This window comes from Lynx canadensis, chromosome D3, assembly GCF_007474595.2.
Source record: "Lynx canadensis isolate LIC74 chromosome D3, mLynCan4.pri.v2, whole genome shotgun sequence".
Classification (NCBI taxonomy): domain Eukaryota; kingdom Metazoa; phylum Chordata; class Mammalia; order Carnivora; family Felidae; genus Lynx; species Lynx canadensis.
Genome location: NC_044314.2, coordinates 37,190,278 through 37,215,310, shown reverse-complemented (window position 1 = coordinate 37,215,310; position 25,033 = coordinate 37,190,278). Strand labels below are relative to the sequence as shown.

The 25,033-nt window shown below is 41.4% G+C and overlaps 2 protein-coding genes across 4 annotated transcripts in view; one reads left to right on the top strand and one right to left on the bottom strand.

The window, feature by feature from the left end:
* Positions 1 to 454: 454 nt before the first annotated feature.
* SLC39A6 (solute carrier family 39 member 6) lies at positions 455 to 23,967 on the bottom strand. Its single transcript, XM_030336081.1, has 10 exons — positions 23,690 to 23,967; positions 20,630 to 21,364; positions 18,984 to 19,167; positions 17,560 to 17,729; positions 15,526 to 15,744; positions 9,731 to 9,836; positions 5,661 to 6,038; positions 4,383 to 4,463; positions 2,875 to 3,065; positions 455 to 1,750 (listed from the first exon to the last, which is right to left on the bottom strand). The coding sequence occupies exons 2-10, from the start codon at positions 21,353 to 21,355 to the stop codon at positions 1,598 to 1,600; spliced, it is 2,208 nt and encodes a 735-aa protein (XP_030191941.1). The 5' UTR covers positions 21,356 to 21,364; positions 23,690 to 23,967; the 3' UTR covers positions 455 to 1,597.
* A 33-nt stretch (positions 23,968 to 24,000) lies between these two features.
* The window catches only part of ELP2 (elongator acetyltransferase complex subunit 2), a 45,819-nt gene continuing 44,786 nt past the window's right edge, over positions 24,001 to 25,033 (top strand). Inside the window, exon 1 of one of the 3 annotated variants that reach the window (XM_030336077.2) lies at positions 24,001 to 24,720. In XM_030336077.2, coding sequence (XP_030191937.1) covers positions 24,583 to 24,720 — 138 coding nt within the window. In that variant the 5' untranslated portion in view covers positions 24,001 to 24,582. The remainder of the gene's footprint in view (positions 24,721 to 25,033) is intronic. The other 2 variants (XM_030336080.1, XM_030336079.1) reach the window with 2 other exon arrangements.

Here is a 25,033-nt window from a genome sequence, read left to right as displayed (position 1 = left end):
ACTCACAAACCGTGAGATCATTGCCTGAGCTCAAGTTGGACACTCAACCGACTGAGCCACCCAGGCGCCCCCCTACATTTTCTTCTCATCTCCATTCTCCCCCATATGGAGCCATGGAAACTACTTAAATCTTCCACAGATCTACAAAGGAGTTTAACCTGGAGTAGGAATTATTTCCAGTTCATTGTTTTGTGGGCTGGTCCTGCACACCTTCCACCTTCAGAGTCTATGAAGTCTGTGTTCCCCAAACTCAAGGAACATTTCCAGCTCTTCCAGAACTTCCTCATCTTGCAGTGATTTAGTAGTAGCAGTACTTAAAATTAGACATCTCAAATTCATAGAGATGAAAGTAAAATGGTGGTTACCAGGGGCTGTGGAAGGAGGAAATGAAGAGTTGTTATTTAGTGGGTGTAGAGATCCAGTTCTGCAAGATGAAAAAGCTCTGGAGACCCAATGCACAGCAGGGTGAATATACTTTAATAAACTGTATACTTACAAATGGTTACGACGGTAAAAGACAGAAAAGAAAATCAGGTATCTGATACCAAGCTGACATGGGGGATTTATTTTGTAGAAAAGCAACATCTAGAGAATGCCACAGACAGCCCTAGTATGTCTAAAGTACTACATATAAACATGATAATTGCTCAAAGTGACAACACTGAAGCACTGAAAGATACCAAAGTACTTTCTGAATCCAAGAAGTCAAATTACACTCAGAATGGTTTTCAGGTCTTTACCTATCTCAAAGTTCTAATACGCTGACATCTGGCAAACCAGATAACCAGAGCACTCAACAGCCAAGTTTCCTGACCACATATAAACTTACTCGTACTCATCCGGTATATCTCCATACAAATATTTTAAGATTCCAATTTCTTGGTTAAGCTATATATGCTTGAGCTCATTAAATATACTTAGACTTCTCTATTATACAAAGTTAAATGTACAACTAAATTAGTAAAAAGTGCTCACTGTGGTTTATTTTACTCTGACAAAAATGTTTATGCATGTGTACTCTATACTAATACTGCTTTTTTTTTAATTCAAAAATTTCCTTCTCTTTTATAACTAGTTTTGTGACTTTTTTGGGTAAGACATCTGTGTCTTCTTTATTCTTACAGATTCTTCTTTTTATTTCTTAGCTTAAATTCAGTACGAGCTTTATTGGTATCTTAGGCTTTGTGTGCGTCCTTGCTCCTCAACACCAGCAGTTCTTCAGAGGTCTGACATCCAGCACGGGGCTTGCTGTGTTAGATTAGTTCTACAAAAAGGATTCAAGACATTTTTCCTGAAATATACAGAATATGTCATGCCAAATCTCTTGTTTATACAATAAACTGGTAAAACTGGTAAATTGCACATACAGCTCATATTCCCAAAACAGAATAACTTAAATATTAAAACGTACCTTTATGTTACCACCAAAACTGACCTTATAAAGCACAACAAATGGAAATACTCAATTAAAAAAAACACACAAAATCCACTAACCGTAAAGTCTGCGTATCACAGCGTAAGAACTCTCATTTCCCTATGACCTATTCAAACTACAGACAGCTATATTTTTTAAGCTACTCTAGAATTTACACCCTAATTAGAAATTTATACGAAACACAATTTTATGTTCAAATATGGAAATAAGCAACATAATTCCAAAACCCAAAAGTATTCCAGCATTCTGTAAAAAGAAATATCCCCAGCGGCTACATCCATGGTCACTAGCATCATTGTGCAGCATCTCAGGTACCTTAAAGAAAAAAAAAAAGGGCAACATTTAAGTTTTCAGAACCACAAATTTGTTTTTATTACAGAACAGTATACAGTATATAGTATACGGTAATATTAGTTGTATACGTAGCTGGATATACTGAGTCAACTCCTTAAAACAGGATCTTAAAACAGGACATGTTGACTCTAGCTAATACTGCCACACAGCATTTCCCAGCAGTTTATCTTTTCTTATGCTTATTTGAGAGAGAGTGCGTGCATACGGAGCACGTGCACCGTCAGCGCGGAACCCAATGCAGGGCTTGATCCCACGAACCACGAGATCATGATCTGAGCCGAAATCAAGAGTCAGACACTTGATAATCAACTGAGCCACCCACGCACCCCTCCCAGCAGTTTAATTAATAATGATTATTCACAGTATGCTCAACAAGCCACAGTCTTTATTGGTCCAGTTTGCTCCACTATAAGATGAAGAGCTATACTGATTATGCTGCTTCAGTTACTGTGTATACCTGAAATGAACATGACATATAGCTCACCTAAGTTCAGAGATCTGGAACTCTTACATTATACAGAAGTTCGGCAGATTAGCTGGGATTATTGTGTGGATTTTGGTGACAAAAAAAAAAAAATAACTCCTTTGTCCATTAGTAAGAAACTTATGAACATTCTCAAGTATACACAGCATGCCAACAAAATGTGACATGTGCTGGGTTTCCTACAAATCTATACACAATTCAATACCTGATTACTGAGATTCTACCTTCAAGAAGACACATCAGAAAGGGGTAGATATTTCTGTGTATCCTGATACACATTAGGATAAATGTGCTTGTGATCAATAATCCAAAAAGATAAACTCTAAAGAGCCTGTATTTTCTATGTTACCTTACTAAAGTATAGACTCCCTTATCACTACGGCATTTAATATAAAGCCTTTTTATTATTTATTTATTTAAAAAGTTAGCTCTATCCCCAATGTGGGGCTTGAACTCACAACCCTGAGATCAAGAGTCACATGCTCTACTGAGCCAGCCAGATGCCCCTTAATCTAAAGCCTTTATAAAAATAAGGTTTCACTGAGCATTTTCTCTATTTTTTCATTAATCAACACTATAATTAAACTTCTTAAAAACTTACCATATCAACCAGAGCAACATACATGAATAAGCCAGCAGTAAGTGCAAATATCCACATAGAAACATTTTCAGCATAATGACCAATGAAGATTCCCGTTGCCATTCCAAGATATGCCAGCATGGCTGACAGAGCATTATAAAGAACAGCCTGCTTAACAGTCATGCCAGCCTTTAGTAAAACAGCAAAGTCACCTTTCATAGAAAACAAAAAGGGACAAAGTAATGAAAAATCACTTTTAAGACACAAACCCAACAGATTTCCCAATTTACAAAATTCTCTAATTTTTTTGAGGGGAAAAGAAAAAGCAGCAAACTTAAGAATTACCCAGGGGTTAACAGTGTTAGTGTAAATCACCTAACAGCTCTATAAATTAAGATTTTGGTTTTTAAGTTTGTGATTGTTTGCTTGTTTATTTATTTATTTTGAGAGAGAGATAGAGGGCAGAGAGGGAAAGAGAGAGAATCCCAAGCAGGCTCCACACTATCAGCACAGAGCCTGATGTGGGGCTCAAATTCACAAACTGAGATCATGACTTGAGCTGAAATCAAGAGTCAGATGCTTAACCAACTAGGCCACCCAGGACCCCTAAATTATTTTTTTCCAGTTTTTGTTATGGCTTTCACTTTGTCGATGAATGATAAGTACCACAAACCTACTATTTGTGGTCTTGCACTGTCTTCAACAAGCTTGTAACTGGCCATCAAGAAGAGGAGAGTGGAGAACAGATGAAATGATTAGCATATGATAAAGGCAATTTATAATTAAGAGCTAAAGAGTCTAATGTTCCAGTTATAAAAGGAGAAAAAGAGACAAATTAAGATAGGAATAGCTGAGAGAGGCTTAATGAAGCATGAAGGATCTAGAATGTGGAACATAAACCAGATGTTGAGGATCATAAACATTGAGTAGGCAGATGGGAGGCCTTGTGAATGGCAGAACACATGCCAAGGAGCAAAAGTGAAAATGGCATCACAGGTGTGTGCAAATATGTGTCTGTAAAAAGAAAAACAAGGACATGAACTGGGATCCAGAACAACTCTGGGAAGGTTTTAAGTCCTGGTGACAGAAGAGAAAAATATTCAAAACATAATTCATCAACTTCCCTTTTCTTCAGCTGTAACAAGTCTCTTTGCCAACTTATCTCTGTTAACAAAAGATGACTCTTATTCCCGTGGTCTTATTCATATTGTAGGTATGAAGATAAAGATCACTGATGTCACCAGCATGCTGGTGTAAGAAGATATGTGGTAGGGAAAGAGGACAAGGGAGGAGACCCAGGTTTCTCTCTGGCAACCCCACATGGACAATTGTGTAATTATACTTATAGGGTCAGAGTTCTGGCTGGAAACAAACTTGTACTCAGTAAGAAAAGAAAGCTAGACAGGTTAGCAGACTTCTAAGAAGGCATGAAAGTTACAAAGAAGTTTGCTGGAACTCTCAATAGCAAAAGCCAGCAATACTAGGATACTTCATCCCCCTGGAAAATGCCATTTATGTGGTTCTCTTACCTAATTCATGTGGCAACTCGTGACAAAACACAGCAACAGAAGTACTTAAACCACTTGATAAACCTTCAGTAAAAGCAGCCCCTGGGTAAAAATCAGAGAAAGTTTGGCTACATTATATTGTGGGTGTTTTTAAAAACAACTTACCAGCTTACAAAACAAGGTAAAAGATGTGAACCATATTCTGGTCGTAAATAAACAGAACTTTCCCAGCTGTACTCCGTATCTCCTTTATAAGTAATGTTAGATTACATTCCATTAGGTTTACATTTCCCAGTGGAGCATAAGCAGGTACGAGAGAGAAGGGAAAGTTCCCCTATGCCTCAGAGTGATTAGAGGATCTTCCCACAGACCTGGGAAGTAACTGCAACCACATAAAACATTTATGTAAAAAATAAACTGATTTAAAAGGTTTAAAAGAAAACACAGCAGTCAGGAGTACAAATATGTTTCGCTGGCCTCAGAAGAATTCACTATGTAATTAGACTTGTTTACATTCATTCTTTCATTGTCTACCAAGGACAGTCTAGGACAAATGGCTCCCCCCATTTTAAAAGCTAACACCATATATAACTGACTGCTTATACAGAGTGACTGAGCACCTGCACGTCCTCCTTTGCTGCTCATGCTGTGCACAGTACATACAGGAGGGAGAGCACCAGGCTTCCAGGGGGCCAAGGCCTGGGCGCATCTGCCCGGCTGCACAACAGCACTACCTCCTGGGGCAGGTGGTTCGCTTTGCCAGGCCTCAGCTGCCTAACCAGTAATCATTTCCATTGCTCCTTCCAGCATCAAGTTACTAAAACTCATAAGTATTCTATTATCTCTCGATTGTGATACAACAATTTAATAGCAAAAACTAGTTTTTTGGATAGAGATTCGTAACTGAACTTATCAGACATGCCAAGATGATTTTGGTATAAAAGATGATGAAAATTCTCTTCCCTTAATACTATTTTATAGATAAGGGAACTTAAATGTAAACAAAAACAAAACCAAAACACATGCTCTGTACACATTAGATCTTGATCTTAAGACTGCAAATTAAAACAACTGTTGATAGTTACAAGTTAGGTAATGGGCTAGGCAGTTGTAGCACTTAACCTTACCTAATATTTATTGAGAACTTCGTTGTCGAAGTAGCTACAGAAGAAATAACATTTTGATAATCTTAGAAGTTAACAGCCTTATCAAAATCAACCTATTCTTTGTTAAAATTGGACTGGTAGTTTAATGTGACATTTTCAGAGTCAAACAACAAGCAACTATGTAGATGTATACCAATTGCCAGGCCATCGCTGAAATTGTGCAGGCCGTCGCCCATTATCACCATCCAGGCCAATGTGGCGATGCCGGCGTCTTTCAGCTCCTCCCGAGAGTAGCGCTGACTGTGGCTGTGGGGGTGGTGGTTTTGGTGGTGGTGGTGGTGGAGGATATGATGATAGTCATGATGATGGTGAATGAGATCGTCTGATTGGCCGAGGGTATCATGGAAATGCGAATGGCATTTATTCTTGCACCCTCGGGGTACATATTCATTATAGACTTCTTGCGGATGAGCATGAGCTATCATGACCTCTTCTTCTTCCAAGATTGCTGGCTGTTGAGAATCAAAGTGGGAAGGCTCCTGTGAGTCTGCTCGTAAATAGCCTTCAGGTCCTAGGTATAAACACAAAGGACATTGGGAAAGAGTCAGAAAACTTTGTTAATGTGCCTGGACACATTTCAAACAGTCCCACTGACGAAGTCCAAAAAGATCTTAGAGCATGGCAAGTACTAAACAGAGTGAAGCTTATGAAAAACATCATCAGGCTTCACAGCGACATGCAGAAGAATGAGCCTGGACCACTTTCTTACATACACAAAAATAAACTCAAAATGGATGAAGGACCTAAACGTAAGACAGGAAGCCATCAAAATCCTCGAGGAGGAAGCAGGCAGAAACCTCTTTGACCTTGGCTGCAGCAACTTCTTACTCAACACATCTCCAGAGGCAAGGGAAACAAAAGCAAAAAGGAACTATTGGGACCTTATCAAGATAAAAACTTCTGCACAGCCAGTGAAGGAAACAAACAACAAAACTAAAAGGCAACCTAAGGAATGGGAGAAAATATTTGCAAATAACATATCAGACAAAAGGTTAGTATCTAAAATCTATAAACAATGTATCAAACTCAACACCCAAAAAGCAAATAATCCAGTGAAGAAATTGGCAAAAGACATGAAGACACTTTTCCAAAGACGACATCCAGATGCCTAACTGACACATGAAAAGAGCCTCAACATCACTCATCATCAGGGAAATACAAATCAAAACCACACTGAGATACCACCTTACACCTGTCAGAATAGCTAACATTAACAACTCAGGCAACAACAGATGTTGGTGAGGATGCAGAGAAAGAGGATCTCTTTTGCACTGTAGGTGGGAATGCAAACTGGTGCAGCCACTCTGGAAAACAGTATGGAGGTTCCTCAAAAAATTAAAAATAGAACTACCCTACAACCCAGCAATTGCACTGCTAGGTATTTATCCAAACAATACAGGTGTGCTGTTTTCAAGGGGCACATGCACCCCAATGTTTATAGCAGCACTATCGACAATAGCCAAAGTATGGAAAGAGCCCAAACGTCCATTGACAGATGAATGCATAAAGAAAGTGTGGTGTGTGTATACACACACACACACACACACACACACACACACACACACACACACACAATAGAATATCACTTGGCAAAAAAGAATGAAATCTTTCCATTTGCAATTAGAGGATATTATGCTAAGTGAAATGAGCCAGTCAGAAAAAGAAAAATATCATAGGACTTCACTCATATGTGGAATTTAAGATACAAAACAGATGAACATAAGGGAAGGGAAGCAAAAATAACATAAAAACAGGGAGGGGACAAGCAGAAGAGACTCTTAAATATAGAGAACAAACTGAGGTTTGCTGGAGGGGTCGTGGGAGGGGAGATGGGCTAATGGGTAAGGGGCATTAAGGGAGACACTTGTTGGAATGAGCACTGGGTGTTCTATGTAGGGGATAAATCATGGGATTCTACTCCTGAAATCATAATTGCAATATATGCTAACTAACTTGGATGTAAATTAAGAAAGGAAGGAAGGAAGGAAGGAAGGAAGGAAGGAAGGAAGGAAGAAAGAAAGAAAGAAAGAAAGAAAGAAAGAAAGAAGAAAATACAAACATCAACAGGTTTTATTGAATTTTAAGAAATGGTCTCACAGATTAAGAATGGATTTTAAACTTTAGCCTTCAATAACAACCGCTCAGATTCTTCCTTGATTTCTTCTGCCTTCTTACGTTTGTTTTTTCCTTTTTCAAGTTTTTATTTAAATTCCAGTTAGTTAACATACAGTGTAATATCTGCCTCCTTACATTTTTGAAAGATGACTGTTTTCCTGATTATAAAAGCACCACATACTTTAGAAAAACATTTAAGAAAAATACTGAAATTTGGAAATAAAAAACATGCTTAATCCTATCATCCAACTTCTTCTGTTTTGAGGGCAAAGTTCAAGGAAAAACAAATACAATTATCACCAAGGACCATTTATTATGCAAAGAGAAGTAAATTAAACTGCAACAATAAAGTTTTGTTTTTTTCTCTTTGTCTTGTCCACTGATGACACTTTTCTTGGGAACATTCTGACCCTGTGGTCCAATCCTAGGGCAGCTATTTCTGCTCAATGTTACATATTTCACTGGACTCCATTAAAAAGGCTGAAGAGAGAAGAGACACAAGAAAAAGAGCAAGAACATTTCACTTACACTTTAGAGAAAAAAACATGTGAAAATACAAAGGGTGGACAGGAAACCTTACAAGTAGGCGGTAGCAAAAAAGTAGTTTTTTCTCCTTTGTCAGCTGGCAACTATGTAGTGAGCACCTACACTGGCCAGTACCCTGCTGGGCACTGGGGATGGGATGGAGCATGACAAGGTCTCTACCTTCAAGGAAGTTACGTTCTTGTGGGGTGACAGCCATATTTGATAAGGAAACACATGTATAAATAAGGTCATTTAAGGCACCAGAAAGCATGGAAAAAAACAGAAAAGGTTAATGTGAAGGACAGTGACCAGGAAACCTTTGTCTTTTGGTGATCAAGGAAGGCTTCTGACCCCCAAATGATGGGAGAAGGAATTTGTGTGAAGATCTGATTAAGAGGCTTTCAAGAAGAAACAACAGCGAATGCAAGGCTCCGAGATAAACCTGGTGCGCTCACAGGATGAAAAGAAGGCCAGTGAACCTGGACACAATGAACAATGAAAGAGAGTTCATGGCAAGGAGTCTGGTTTAAAAATTTATTAACTGGGGCGCCTGGGTGGCGCAGTCGGTTAAGCGTCCGACTTCAGCCAGGTCACGATCTCGCGGTCCGTGAGTTCGAGCCCCGCGTCGGGCTCTGGGCTGATGGCTCGGAGCCTGGAGCCTGTTTCCGATTCTGTGTCTCCCTCTCTCTCTGCCCCTCCCCCGTTCATGCTCTGTCTTTCTCTGTCCCAAAAATAAATAAAACGTTGAAAAAAAAGAAAAAAAAAATTTTTAAAATTTATTAACTCAATCTGTCTAACAAGAAATGCCAAGCTAATAGTCAAGTTACAGGAAAAATAGGAACTTTACAGTGGAGCATCATGTTAGGTGGCACATCATGTCACTGAAAAGGATACAATATCACGTTGTGGTATTCCTGCCCAAAATGATCAATTAATCATAAAAAAAAAAAAAAAGAGAGAAACCCCAAGTGGGGGACAACTAGACGCAACATTTGATTCTGGATTATACTCTGGACCAATTTTTTCTTTGGGTGGAGGGAGAATATAAAGGAGTCATTAAGACAACTGGAAAAACATGAGTGATATCTACAGAGACTAGATAATGGCATAGTATCAGCATTAATTTCCTGATTTCAGTAACTGAACTGTGGTTATAGAACACAGTGTCCTTTTTCTTAAAAAAAAAAACATACTGAGCATTTGGGGATACACAGACATCTCATCTGTAACTTACTTTCAAATGGTTTAGCAAAAAATTGTGTATGTGTATTCACAGAGAAATAGAATGATAAACGTAGGTAAAATAACTGGGGAATATACGAAAGAGATACAGAAATTCTTTGTATTATTCTTGAAACTTCTCTGTATGTCTGAATTTACCTCTGGAAAAATAAATATAATATAAACAACTTACAATTAAGAAGAAAAGGTATAAGATATTTCAAAAGTAAAAAAGAAAACATTTAAAAAGGGACATAGTCCCCTCTCTTCCAGATAGTCTAAGCTGCCTGTAAATCACGGAGCAATCGACTACCTCCAGCCCTCAGATATGTTAAGACTTACGATCGTCTGCATCTACTTTCTCCTCATTTGTTGAAAGTTGAGATTCATACTTGGACAGCTGCTTCTTAATCTCCACATCATCATCATTTTCAGGTTTTTTCTGATTCTAAAATGGCAAGGGAAAGCCATACTTTAAAACAGTTGACTTGCTTAGGTGTACAAATGTAAACAAACAGTTAAGCAAAGATTCAGAAAAAGACAACACAGTAAATGAACTTTACTGGAATAAAAGTCATCCAAAGGCAGGCAGGGCCTATAGTTAACTTATACAGCACCTAGTAGTGTGTTCTAGACATAATAACTGCTCAGAAAGGTGAAGTGTCAAAGCTCCAATAATAGGAAATGTTGCAAAATCACATAGTCATCTTTCTCAATGTCCCCCATGTCATCTACTTTTAAGTGTGCTCTGGGAGCCTGTTAGAAATGAACAATCTTGGGCCACACTCCAGACCTAATGAATCAACATAGGGATTTTAACTAGATGCCCAGATGATTCATACACACATTAAAATTGAACTCTGCCCCAGGCCATCAATTTGGAATCAACTAGAGACATTTTCTCCAGCATTTAGTGAGCTGCTAACCAACTACTTGGTTCTCTCTCCATTACTCTTTTGGACACTGAAACCACATATTTCCCATACTTTTTATAACCTGAAACTATATTGTAACACTGATTAAGTATTTCCTATTAAAACTAAAATACTTTTCCTGTAATAAAACACCATTAACAAGCTTTCTTTTTTTATTAAAAAAATTTTTTTTTTAAATCTTTACTTATTTTTGAGAGAGAGAGAGAGACAGCATGTGAGCAGGGGGGGAGCAGAGAGAGAGGGAGACACAGAACAAGTAGCAGGCTCCAGGCTCCGAGCTGTCAGCACAGAGCCCGATGCGGGGCTTGAACTAACAAACTGTGAGATCATGACCCGAGCTGTAGTTGGACACTCAACCAACTGAGCCACCCAGGCGCCCCCAGCTTTCTTTTTTTCAACAAATCTCTACTGGTTAGCCTTAAACGTATCATTAGGTTTTTTAACCACCTCAATACCATGCTTGAGATATTATCCTTACCTCTGAGCCCAAGCATAATGGTCACCATTTGAGCATTGGTGCCTATGCATGATTTACTCATGTAGAAGGTAATATTCAAAATGACATTCAACATCTGTCAATATTCAGTATTCAAAACTGTCACACAAATAATAGATTTCTTATTTGCAGTACTTTTGAATATGACTTAATTACTACTGGACCTGAGATTTCATTCTGGTGACAGCATATAAAATATCTGTACATTCTTATACATTTTTTTTTTTTTTTAATTTTTTTTTTAAAATTTTTTTTTTTTTTTCAACGTTTATTTATTTTTGGGACAGAGAGAGACAGAGCATGAACGGGGGAGGGGCAGAGAGAGAGGGAGACACAGAATCGGAAACAGGCTCCAGGCTCTGAGCCATCAGCCCAGAGCCTGACGCGGGGCTCGAACTCCCGGACCGCGAGATCGTGACCTGGCTGAAGTCGGACGCCTAACCGACTGCGCCACCCAGGCGCCCCCATTCTTATACATTTTTAAAAAGGCAAGCACACAGACACATCTTTTAAAAAAAATTTTTTTTAAATCTTTATTTTTGAGAGAGAGACAGAGTGTGAGCAGGGGAGGAGCAGAGAGGGAGACACAGAATCGGAAGCAGGCTCCAGGCCCTGAGCTGTCAGCACAGAGCCCGACACGGGGCCCGAACCCACGAACCGTGAGATCATGACGTGGGCCAAAGTCGCACGCTCAACTGAGCCACCCAGGTGCTCCCATTTTTTTTTTTTTAACGTCTTATTTAATTTTGAGATGGGGGTTGGCGACAGGGAGAGACACAGAATCCGAGACTCCAGGCTCCGAGCTGTCAGCATCATAAGCTGAAGTTGGACGCTTAACCGACTGAGCCACCCAGGCCCCCACATCTTTTTTTTTTAATGATTATTTATTTTGACACACACAGAGAGAGAGAGATAGAGAGAGAGAGAGAAAACCCAAGCAGGTTCTGCCCTGTCAGCACAGAGCTGGACACGGGGCTTGATCTCAAGAATGCTGAGATCATGACCTGAGCTGAAATCAAGAGTCAGATGCTTAGACTGAGCTACCCAGGAGTCTCCACAGACATATCTTTATACCTACCCCTAGCTTAAAGCCTTAAACAGAGAAAGTACTTCAATATTTGTGACAAGAGATGAATTCAGGATATTTTATATCACTTCAGTTAATGCTTTCTTATTGGGCAATGACTCACCCTAGAACCTACAGTTTAACCAATTCTTTCATTCTGTAAGTATTGGGGACCCATAATGTTCCCTATGCTAAGTGCTGGCAATATAGCATAAAACAAGATACGCCTGGTCTCTGTTTTCATGGAGCTTATCACCCACGGGAAGGGAGACTGCACAGATACAATGATTAAACAATTCTTCAATTGCTATTTTCGATATGTTTTATAAAGGAAAAACACATAGTGCTATGAGAGTGTATAACAAGACGCAACTAAGTTCCAGGACAGGCTTCCTTGAGAAAGTGATACTTATACCAAGACCTAAAGAAAGCAGGAGTTTGTGGGGGGTGGGGTGGCTGTGGAGGTGCAGAGGTGGATGTATTCCAGGCAGGGAAAAAAGCAGGTGGGAGGGCCCTACAACAGGAAGGGGCCAGCCCCACCCCACCCCACAAATGAAAGCAACGTAAGGTGGTTGGGCTTAGTAGGTCAGAGACGGGGCTAGAGAGGAGGCTGGGTGGCAGAAAGAGACCTAGACAATGCAAATCAAGTTAAAAGTGTGGACTCTGTCCTGAAAGTATCAACAAGTCACTGGAAGGATTTTCAGTGGTGGTTACAACTTCACCAGATTTTCCATTTAAACAAATCACTTTGCCTGCTCTGTTCTGGACTGGGAGAAGAAAACAATACAATAATGTAGACAGTCCAGTTAGGAAGTGACTGCTAACACCTAGGTAGGAGATAAGCATGGTTTAGACCAGCATCATAGCAAAGAAGAGGGAGAGAAACTGAAAGACTGTGGATGTATTTAATAAAACTAGCTTGGATATGAGGATAAGGGAGATGTTATAGATGACTTTCAGGTTCCTAGAGTGAGCAATAACCTTCACTGGTAGAAAAAAGGTTTTGACGTTGAACTTATTATAAAGGCCCAACTATCTATAAAGTATGAGATGTAACCTAGTCTGCATATAGAGATTTCAGATTGACATACATAGTATGATATATGGAATCATCCAGAATACAGAATGGATGTCTTAAGGAAAATGCTAGGTAAAATGTCCTGTTATGAGGCTGAAGAAGCTCTCAACACTCACCATATAATGGAGAGTTTTTATTTAATGTTTCTTATATGTTCAACAAATATTTGTTAAGTATCTATTATGTGCCAGATGGCATTCTAGGCATTGGAGATGTGGCAGAGGTCCTGGGTCTTAACAGTTTATATTCCAGTAGAAACTATTTTAGAAAAGATATCATCAAGCTTCTTTGACTACAAGCCAAAGTAATGTGTACATAGTAAAAGACATAATACATCGTAATATCACTGATGCATTTAAAAACATTGGTCATGGGGCACCTGGGTGGCTCAGTCAGTTAAGTGTCCAACTCCTGATCTTGGCTCAGGTCATGATCTCATGGTTTATGGGTGTGAACCCCACATCAGGCTCTGCTCTGATGGTGCCAAGCCTGCTTGGGATTCTGTCTCTCCTTCTCTCTGATCCTCTCCCACTTGTGCTTTTTCTAAGATGAATAAACAGAAAAATAATTTAAAAACATTGGTGATGACAGAAGACTGATTTCACAACTCATTGAATTATAACCTGGAGTTTAAAAATAATTGTTCTCTATTAAATAAGAGAGAACCTACTTCTTAAGAGTCTCATATTAAAGAGTACCAGATTAAAGAAAAGCTATCTTTAGGTAAATTTGAAAGCTAAATTGAAATTAGAATGTTAAAGAAATGATGGCATTTGAACCAGGGAGACAACAATACAAACAGACCTCTAAACCCCACCTCTTCCAAAAGAAAACTAGAAAGGATCATTTGTTTTTCTAAGGAAAGAATTCCAGAGAATGTAAACAAGTAGGATATATCCTCAAATTAGTCCCAGGGAAGTGCGTGGGACGATGGGAACGTGGAAGAGGACTCCTGGATTAAGAATGAACAAGCTATTCTTACTTCCTTTCTTTCCACTAAATTTAGGTCCAGCAAGGAGAAGGCTCAAAATTTATAGCTTGAGATTTTAGTGGATGTCAAATCTATCGGGGCAAATAGTCACAGGATGAACGAGGCACTCTCCTGGTCACACAGGCGCTTGTTTCCCACAGGGAGCTCTGTGTTCAGCAAGAACAACTATGTTCGTTTTCAAACCTCTTCATGCCAGTTATACTTGTTATTGTAATTGCACAATTAAATTACGTACAGCTCAAATTGTGAAATGATGGTGAGAATAGGTACATCTGTGAAACCTTAAGTTGAATGCTTTTGAAAGATTCAAAGGCAAGGTGCTAAAAAAAAAAAAAAAAAAAAAAAGACTATCAAGTTATGTAAAGCAACCACTGCATAAAACTTTAAAAATTTACAAAACCTAAACTCTACCTTCGAATAGCTTTGCTAACGTATAACCTCTTGCTCAACTTGAGAGAAACTGAAATTGGGAGATTGTGGATGAAGTCGCATGGCTATAGGAAAACAATGGTCATACGGAACTCCAACTCAAAATCCTGGTCAACATCAAATCACCAGAATATGAATGTATGAATGTTTTATATTAATTAAGACATCTAAGATGTGTACGTGCCATTTTTACAAGTTTCCATAAAGACAGTCTTTTGACTGACTTGCCTGGTCACATCAGACGAGAGGTGGCAGATAACCACAGGCGACACGTTGGGTGTTTTTACCAGAGATAAGGAGCCTACTGTTTGCCTTCATACTACTTTCTGGTGTCAATTTGCAAAGGACAAGACTGTGAAAGTCACAAACCCTCTTAAATGCAACAGAATATTCAGCTACTGGGTGAATAAAGTTAATCAAGCAGTTAACGCTAACTACCAATAAATACCAACAGTGTATCCATAATGCTTCTTTAAAAAAACACAAGCCGGGGCGCCTGGGTGGCGCAGTCGGTTGGGCGTCCGACTTCAGCCGGGTCACGATCTCGCGGTCCGTGAGTTCGAGCACCGTGTCAGGCTCTGGGCTGATGGCTCAGAGCCTGGAGCCTGTTTCTGATTCTGTGTCTCCCTCTCTCTCTGCCCCTCCCCCGTTCATGCTCTGTCTCTCTCTGTCCCAAAAATAAATAAACGTTGAAAAAATAAATAAATAAAAAAAAATAAAAAAACACAAGCAAACCTTTACTGACAGGTATGATTGACACTGAAAACTGTGCATATTTAAAGTATATAAATCAATGAACTTGGGTATATATCCCCGTGAAACCATTGCCACTATAAAGGCCATAATCGTGATGCTTCTGACCTTTAAGGCTTTAAGGCTCTGCGTGTGTCTTGTTTGGTCGTTTATACAGATGTTCATCCTTTGCAGTTCTTACCTCGCCTGAGTTTGAAAGGAACACTGAAAATAGAGAACTCCCGGGTTATCAATAATATGAATGCCTCTGGGAACAAAAACTATCTCAGGGTACTGAACTCCTCTCAAATGAAGATCACACCCCCTGGACAAGCTCAGCTAACAGTCTAGTTAGAGTACTACTCAAATAAATGTCTGATGTATACTAAGTACACAGTACTTTTTCTTACCTTTTTCTTCTTATCTTTAAATTGCTTGATCAATGTGAGCACATGTTCGACGAGAAACATGAAATACAAGCCACCCAAAGCTGTCAGACCCTTCCACGTGGAATCAAAATAGGTACTTTCTTCTATGTTTTCAGAAGACAGATGACTGAAAAGTGGCCCTCTCTTCGCTTCCATTGCTGGTTCTTCATGGCTGTGACTGTGCTGGTGACTTGCGTGAGACTAAAGGGAAAACAATGTGTGTTTTATAAATTCATTAGTTTCACACGTGTCAGAAAAACTGGCCAAGATAATAAGGTCAAATACGAAAACATTCAGAATTAGTCAAGTAATGGGATACTTCAGAGCTCAGAGAGAAGTTCAATACATGAAAAAAAAAATGACCCGCAGTCAGCTAGCAATTTAGATCTTAATGTACCATGTGCTAAGGCACTTAACAGACTGCATTTGTTTAGTGTGAAGACAGATACCTTCCTTAATAACTCTCACATAGGTAACGGGTATTTTCAATGTTTGACAAGTGACCAGGGCCACAGATAGCAGGGAACTGCCAGATTCAACAGACATACAGTGTTTACTGTCTACACTCCAAACTGAAAAAGCCCACACTAGTCCTGTCACTGTGGTTACAAGAAGCCCCGTGTGTATCACGGGCCCTGGCAGGTACCTGAGATCCAGGTGTGTGGCCTCAGCAGTCCGAAGCTGGGTGCGGTAGGAACTGCCACCACTTCGCGTCAGGCAACTGAGTGTGGAGCACACCAGCCGAGACAAGATGGGGGGTGGGGCACGGGGCACCCTACGCATCAGCTGCTTGGTGCAGCAGGTATTCCTGAACAAGTGCCTTCTGGGGCCCGGGGAACTTATCACAGCAAAATATATGTAGTACTCTAAGAATGATTTTTTTCCCTGCTTACCTATGAACCTCTGAGGAAAATTTAAAGGATGAGATCCGATTATTTTAAGTATTTAATGGAGCTATCAAATAAACTTTACATAATTTAAGAATTTACTTGTGTCAATGAGTGTGAATCTTATAAATTCAACTCTCAAGGAAAATTCGTTTCTTGAGTACATAGAGAATCAGTTTATATTTCTGTGGCAAATACACTAATGTAAGCAGATAATTCACGTTGCAATCTATCACAGTAATAATATCTGAGCAGAATCTGTCTCCTTCTATTAACTGGGTCCAAAAAGTTAAATTCTTTATTTAATAAAGTCCCTTAAAGAAAAAAAGCAAAAAACAAACCATGAACATATATGCAGATCTAGAACAAAAATGCAGCTTTCAGTTACCAGTTTTTTTTTAATTTTATTAAAAAATTTTTTTTAACATTTTTTAAAATGTTTATTCATTTTTGAAAGAGATAGAGCATGAGTTGTGGAGGGGCAGTGAAGGAGACACAGACTCTGAAGCAGGCTTCAGACTCTGAGCTGTCAGCACAGAGCTGACGTGGGGCTCAAACTCACAAACCATGAGATCATGACCTGAGCCGAAGTCGGATGCTTAACTGACTGAATCACCCAGGCACCCCTAAAAACATTTTTTTTTTTAAGTTTTAAGTAATTTCTACAACCAAAATGGGTCTTGAACTCACAACCCTGATATCAAGAGTTGCATGTTCTTCGGACTGAGCCAGCCAAGCACTGCCACAAATACATTTTATTTATTTATTCAACGTTTTATTTTACTTTAAAAGACAGAGAGGGACAGAGCATGAGCAGGGGAGGGGCAGAGAGAGAAGGAGACACAGAATCGAAAGCAGGCTCCAGGCTCTGAGCTGTCAGCACAGAGCCCGATGTGGGGATTGAACTCGTGAACTGCGAGATCATGACCTGAGCCCAAGTCAGATGCTCTACCGACTGAGCCAACCAGGCGCCCCTCCAGCAAATGTATTTTAAAATCAACTCTTCTAAACCAAATCTCTAACCTTTTATATATACCAACACAAAGAATTCTAGTACAAACCAAAAGTTCTTGAATTTTTTCAATGTTGAATAATACAATATACTAATAAGACAAGTGACTGTACTTACATGTGGGAGGAGGTGTAAAAAAGCATCACCACTCAATGTCCCGACAGCCAGTGCCACAAGGAAACTTAGGAGAAACTTGAAAAACACCCGATTCATGAGAGGCACTAAGATAACGCCCAGCAAGGACAGGAAACTGATGATGGAAATGGCTATAAAGCCACCAACCCAGGCTGTCAAATAAAACACAGCAAAAGGAAAATTATATAATTGTTAAACTTTGAAGAGTTTTTTAAAAGTTATTTATTTTGAGAGAGAGAGCACGCATGCACACAAGCAGGGGTGGGGGGGGAGATGGCGGGCGGGGGGGGGAGGGGGAGAGAGAGAGAGAGAGAGACAATGAATGAATTTCCAAGCAGGCTCCATGCTGTCAGTGAAGAGCCCAATGAGACGTGGGGCTTGATATCACAAACCTTGAGATCATGACATAAGCTGAAAATGATTTGATTTGGATGCTTAACCAACTAAGCCACCAGGCACCCCCAAGTTGCATTTCTTAATCTTTTTTTTTTTTTTGATGTTTATCCATTTATTTTCGAAGAGAGAGAAAGAGGGAGGCAGAGGCAGAGAGAGAGGAGGACAGAGGATCTGAAGCAGGCTCTGTACTGACAGCAGAGAGCCTGATGTGGGGCTTGAACTCACGAACTGTGAGATCATAATCCAAGCTGAAGGCAGACACTCAACTGAGCCACCCGGGCACTACCTCACGGCCCCCCACCCTGCCCCAAGTTGCATTTCTTAAGCTAAAGAAATACAAACTCAGTGGAAGAGGGCTGTGGTAATAGAGCAATAACCAAGAAACCTGCTGCTGGCTCAAATCAACAATCTGACTGAACCCTCCTGGTAAAGAATGTAAGTCTAGTGGAAAGCTCTTTCAGATGGGGGTGAAAAGAGGGCAGAATACTGCTACCAACGATGATTTCTACATCATTTGGGAACTGAGCTTTTCGACTCCCATACAGCTAAATTATGAAAGGGAGAAGCGTTAAAAAAAAAAAAAAAAAAAGAAAAGAATGAAAGAAAGAGAAGGAAACCAGGAATTCAATAATTTCTTCAGTGAACAAAGCAACTATTCACCATACTTTTTGAGCAACACAGGTCTACAGTAGAGCAGAACTTATCCTAGTTTATTAATTTATTAATAAGAACATACCATTAGGCTCCTAAACAGCAGATATTAACTCTGACCTTCTGAAACAGTGTGACAACATAGAAAAAGCCCAAATTTTGGATGGCCCTGTGGGATGTCCTCACTTACAGTATATTTTTGTTTTTAAGGCAAGGCTAACCAACTTGCTTTGTTCACACTCAGGGCAGAGAACAATTAAGATTAGGCTGAAAATGAATGGATTCATGTCAATATAGGGAAAAGGACAACATAAATATACCTACTTGAAATTATCTTTACATAAGAAAGGCTACCCTACCTATTTGTAAAGAATAGGTCTTTGGAGGGATTTCAGCTTTCTTTTCACTCGTTGTATGAATTAGACACGATCTAGCGTCAATTTGATTGATGATGGCTGGGCAGAGATAGTTGAACTCTGTTGCATTCAGCAGAACCTGGATGCCCATGCCATGAGATGTGAGTAACCTGGACGCATTGAAACACTGTGGGAAACAAAGCAGTGAAAATCACCAGAAAGCATTCCCATTAGACAATCCAAAAAAATTGTCTGATGATACAACACCCTTTCCACACTGAAGCTACTTCCTTATTTTTTCAAGTCAACCCATTAGCATCAACTGTTGTTTTGAGTACTTTGGAACTTGCCTCAAGCTTCTTGGTGATACTGTGTGACAATGGTGGTGTCCCACTTCTTCTGCCTACTTCTTGGGAGAAGCAGTTTAAATCATCTAGAGAGAAAGCCCTGAGCGGAATAACCTTCAGGATAAATGGACATTCACAAGCCTGTTAACTCATTGTATAAACCTATTAAGGAAATGAGCTTTAGTTTTGAGATGGGAGCTCATTAGAGATTGAGAAATATGTTGATTTAGTACTAACGCTACCCTACCTGGCCTAAACAAGTCCAAAACATGTCACTCTTCCAGCAATGACTGTACTTGCAAAACTTAGCTCAGTTCTATCTCCCTGGCAAAAGCTCTACAAGAACGAGAGATTAAATTATGCCAATTACTCTTGTGGAGGGCAAGGCTGGTTAATAAAACAAACCTGTACCAGCAGGCAGCTGTTTCAACAACGTAATTAGACGACAAGCTCAGTTTGAAGAGAATCCCCTCTAGGTAATCTGAACGCCCCTTCTCACACATACACAAAATTGGCAATGGCACCTGTTTCTCATCTTCTGTAAAGTTACTTTAACTTCCCACAGTTCTTGGCAAATACTACTCAGAACAAACTTTATTACCGGTGTTGCTATGGGAATGACCATTAAGATTATTCTGGAATTGGTACAGTCATATGATGATTTGAATGAAGTGTTCTTTAAGTTTTGCTCATTAATGTGTACCAACTAATTCCTTGTTCTTGACCTCTCTCAGCCAAGGAAAACTGTGCACAGTCTGGAAGTCTAGTCTAAGAAAAATACATGAATTCAGAACCTCACTGCCCAGACTTTTAATTTGTCCACCACATGGTTCTTGGTAGCTAGGACTCCACAAGCCACAGAGATACTTCTTCCAAAAAGGTAACACTATTCTTCTTGCCTTCTTTTGTGTCTTCAGCCACACCTTTCCCTAAAACATGGATTCTAACTGCTGCTTTTGTGAACTCCCATTTTCTACTTTTCATGAACAAAATCCACCTTTTAAAGGTATTTACTCCAAAAATAACTGGTAACTGCCTTCCACACTCATTTTCAATTCTATTAGAAAATAGTTTTAGCTGCCAGCACCATCGTTACCAAAAAACTATCCCCCAAGTTTTGTATCAGGAATGTTTATAACTCAGTAGAGATCAGGACTTTTGGACCAAATGCCTGGATGAGAAAGCAGACATTCCCTTTTCAGTAATTCATCATTTTATTTTTACTTTATACTCCTTACAACTAAAGATAGAACGGCAAGGATGGGACAAACAAGCAGGCATAACGAAAAGCAGTCATCTTACCTCCTGAGTATTTTCATTTGTGTTTCTGGAGTACATAAAGCCTTTTCTGGGCTCACTCACAGATTCATTTGTTTTCCTACTGGCCAGCTGGCTCATCCGGCCTTTTTCTGTGATACTGGGTGGAGTAGAACTGCTCACATCTTTGGGGAAAAGTTTTCCAGGTTTTGGAGTGTCTATTGTCTCTAGAAAGTGAGTTCCTTCAGAGACAGTGTTATACATAGTTGAGGTCACTTCACTAGCCGTAACACCATCCTTAATTAAAACATTCCTTCTACTGTTAGCATGTTCTGATCGGTGAGATCCTTTTCCCTGGCTGTTTCTGGGATCTTTACCCGAACTATCAGGCTCATGGTCTGGGCAAAGAGCTTTCCGATTATTTTTATTGGAAGGAGCATGATTACGGTGAGAATGGTGATCATGGTCAGAGTGATGGTCGTGGTCATGGTGTATATGGATTTTTTTAATCTTATCTATGCCTATATTCTGAAGCAATTTCCTGAATCCTTCAACTGACAAGGAATTATTTTCTCCATAGCGATGGAAAAGCTGCTGTAGATGATGTCGCCGTGTGGTGACTGCCAAGTCAACGTTAATGCCAGATTCCCAATTTGTAATAATTTTCTCAGTGGTCTGAGGGAAAGCAGTTGCTGGTTCTAGTTCGTGGAGGGGATTTGTGACTGACAGGGTGAGGGTCAGAATCAAGATTACAGATAAATTCCTCGCCATTGCACCTTCCTAGAGAAAACAGAAAAAAAATTCTTGCTTTCACTTTTAAAACAATTTGAATTAAGAAATTTCATGCTGAAAATTGATACTGAACAATCAAGGTTTACAGAGTATCATTTAGTATGGTTAGTGTAATGCTACATACAGTGAAAATATAAAGAAATATACAAATATACAAATATAAAGAAATATACAAAAATACAAAGAATTCTAGGCCCTATCCTTGAATATACATGAAACAACTGGAGAACAATTGAGTGCTAAGGGACCATAATTAGCACTGAGAAAGCAACAAGTAATGCAGAAACTGGAGAGATTCATGTGGTTGCAGCCATACTGGTAATTTGTTATGGTAAGAACAATGATTCAAAATGAAACAAAACCCAATTATCTCCACCATCATTATTATTTCATAAAACAATCTTTTTTTTTCTTTTTCATAAAACAATTTTTAAAAAAAAAATTTTTTTTTCTCAACGTTTATTTATTTTTGGGACAGAGAGAGACAGAGCATGAACGGGGGAGGGGCAGAGAGAGAGGGAGACACAGACACAGAATTGGAAACAGGCTCCAGGCTCCGAGCCATCAGCCCAGAGCCTGACGCGGGGCTCGAACTCCCGGACCGCGAGATCGTGACCTGGCTGAAGTCGGACGCTTAACCGACTGCGCCACCCAGGCGCCCCAATAAAACAATCTTTTAACATCGGAAAAAAAAAGTAGAAACGGTAATCTCAGAATTCACATTTATAACTTTTCTTAACTGTACACAAATCAATTTAAGTCTTCTCTCTCCCAATCCCACTCCTCAAAGGCAACCCATTTTGCCAGTTTCTTGTATATCTCTTAGGATATTTTCTATCCATAGTCAAGTAGATGTGTCCTTTAATGACACAAATCGGATCCTTTTTCCCACTCAACAAATGACACCTTTCAGTGTTGGTACATACAGATTGATCTCATTCTCTTGAATGACTGCAAAATGTCACCTCTAATTTTTTTTTAATATGAAATTTATTGTCAAATTGGTTTCCATACAACACCCAGTGCTCATCCCAACAGGTGTGTCACCTCTAATTAAACTTCATTAAAAAAATCGTTATGTTCCTGTAAAACAGTAAAAATTTTATCATGGACTATCATCACTCATTCACATAATAGTATTTGGAACCAAAGGCCTAACCTCCAGGAAAAGAATCAAGTTGAGCCTTGGGGCGCCTGGGTGGCTCAGTGGCTCTTGATTTCAGGGTTGTAGGTTTGAGCCCCACGTTGGGTGTAGAGATTTAAATCTTAAAAAAAAAAATCTTAAAAAGAAATTTTATTGGGGCGCCTGGGTGGCGCAGTCGGTTAAGCGTCCGACTTCAGCCAGGTCACGATCTCGCGGTCCGTGAGTTCGAGCCCCGCGTCGGGCTCTGGGCTGATGGCTCGGAGCCTGGAGCCTGTTTCCGATTCTGTGTCTCCCTCTCTCTCTGCCCCTCCCCCGTTCATGCTCTGTCTCTCTCTGTCCCAAAAATAAATAAACGTTGAAAAAAAAAATTAAAAAAAAAAAAAGAAATTTTATTAAAAAAAAAAAAATCGAGCCTTGAAAAGCAGAACTCAGTTAAACAAGGGAAGGTATAGTCCAGATAAGCAGGACTGATATCTCAGGACCCAGATGTCCAGCACCAATGATGGATGCTGACTGTGACCAAATTCACCTGCCTTCAGCCAAAGAGGTGGAGGTCGGTTCTAGAGCTAGAGAGCAAGGACGGGGTAACTTAGTTCTACCACTTTCAGCCGTCTCCTGCACCAGGAAAAGCTGGTGCTAGGAGGGCTAGCACCTTACAGGGCTAGACTCCTCAAAGAACAATTTTCCAGGCCTGAAGTTTTGGGAATTCAGTTAATATGCAAAGGATAAAGATTAAGAAATCATTCGCAGAAGAGAAAGTCAAGGACCAGAGTGGGTGGGGACAAACACAAACGGGTGGCTCAGAGGGCAGCTCCATGCCTTTCTCCCGGGAGGATGCTTACTTAGGGCGGTCAAGGACCGGCCGCCGGTTCTTCCCTACAAGTCAGCGTGTGTTGAAGAAAAAAGAAAACCTAAAGACAAGGGCCTGGAAAAAGGGGAGAGTGGAGAAAACGGGAAAAAAGGGCACAAAACTGTTTCCAAAGGCTTTCGTATTTTTAAACACGACAGTACCTTCCTCGAATATGAGATGAACAGGACAGACCGTTTCCTCCGAAAGTCCTCCGCTGGACTCCGAAACCCATCTATGCACCCGAAACTGGGAAGTCCGGCCTCCACGGACCGCGAGGTTCCCCCTCTCCGCTGTCCCCTCCCGGACCTGCGGGACTCACCTCTCCGCGGCCTCGCCGTCCCACGGCCCGGCCCCGCGCGCCGGTTCAGTTCCCCGCGGGCGGTCCGGAGGGCTCGGAACCGGTCCGTGCTTCTGCCTCAGAAGCCTCTACAGGGCACGGAGAAGCGGCGGTCTCATCTGCCCGGCTGCCCTTCGGGCCGGGCTGGGGTACCGCCGCGCAGCCACCGGGAAGCCGCGCCCCACGCGCCTCGCCTCCCAGAAGCAGGAGGACAATTACTAATTACCGCCGCGCGCAGCGCGCCGCCGCGAACCACCGCCTCCGCCAGCCATGACTGCAGGGCATGCGCAGTGCGGCCCGGAACCCCGTCCCCGTCAGGCGGATCCACGAGTCCGCCTGTTCGCCCGCGCCGCGGGGCTCGCAGGGGCGGGTGAGACGAAGGCGCGGTCCGAGCAGGCTGTGAGAGCCGGCATCAGTTAGGGGCCCTTTCGTCCAGCCTCTCCCCGGCCCTGCGCCGCTCTGAGGCCCGAGATTCACTCTTGAGTTCCCCCGGCCAGCTTCCGTCCGCTGCTGGGAGCCTGGCCGTGAGGGGCAGCGGGACGTTCCTGACGCTCCCGCGGCACACGAGCCCCGGGTCTTTGTGGAGGACCCTGAGCTACTCCACGCGGGTCTTCGTTCCTGCGACGCACCCTGTGCTTGGGCGCTGGGCCACGGTCCAGCACAGAGTGCCGGTAGCTAGGGGCGCCCAGACACTAAAGACCACTCGCGCCAGGAGAGTGGGCGGGCCCGGCGTGGGCGTGGCCGCCTCCGCCCCGCCCTCGGACGCCTCTGAAAAGCGGTGTGGATAACGCCAGCAGGAAAGGCCACCACGCGGGTAGTTCCGCTCCGAGGGCGGAAGTGCGCGTCCAGGCCTCCGACGCGGCCCAGCCAGCAACATGGTAGCGCCGGTGCTGGAGGTAACTCACGTGTTTTGCTGCCCAAACCGGGTGCGGGGAGCCCTGAGCTGGAACTCCGGGCCCGGAGGACTTTTGGCCTTCGGCACATCCTGTTCCGTGGTGCTCTATGACCCTCAGGTAAGAGAAGTGGCTGGACGCCTGTTGCCATGTTCTTCGGGGTCGGAATCCTCTGGGTGCGCTGCGGCCAGACTGTAGACACTCCTGCAGAGCGGCAGATAGGGTGTGTGGGCGAGGGGTCGCCTTGGGGCTTGCGGGACTTGTCTCGCACGCCGCGGCAGCCTGGGGTCACCGTGTACTGCCAGTAGCCTGTTAGTCTCACGTAGCCCCCCACCTGTCCCATGTAACTCCCCACATGAATGACAGCCGTTTCTGAAAACTTCCGTGGGAACGGCCGTACTGTTAATGAGTTCGGGTTTTGAAAGATTCGCAA

Excerpts from the sequence above, each read along its gene's own strand:
- SLC39A6 (XM_030336081.1), bottom strand. The coding sequence starts at position 21,355 with ATGGCGAGGAATTTATCTGTAATCTTGATTCTGACCCTCACCCTGTCA. Across the intron at positions 6,039-9,730 it reads GAAAGTAGATGCAGACGATC|GACCTGAAGGCTATTTACGA; the intron begins GTAAGTCTTAAC and ends GTTTATACCTAG. Across the intron at positions 3,066-4,382 it reads CGAGTTGCCACATGAATTAG|GTGACTTTGCTGTTTTACTA; the intron begins GTAAGAGAACCA and ends TTTCTATGAAAG.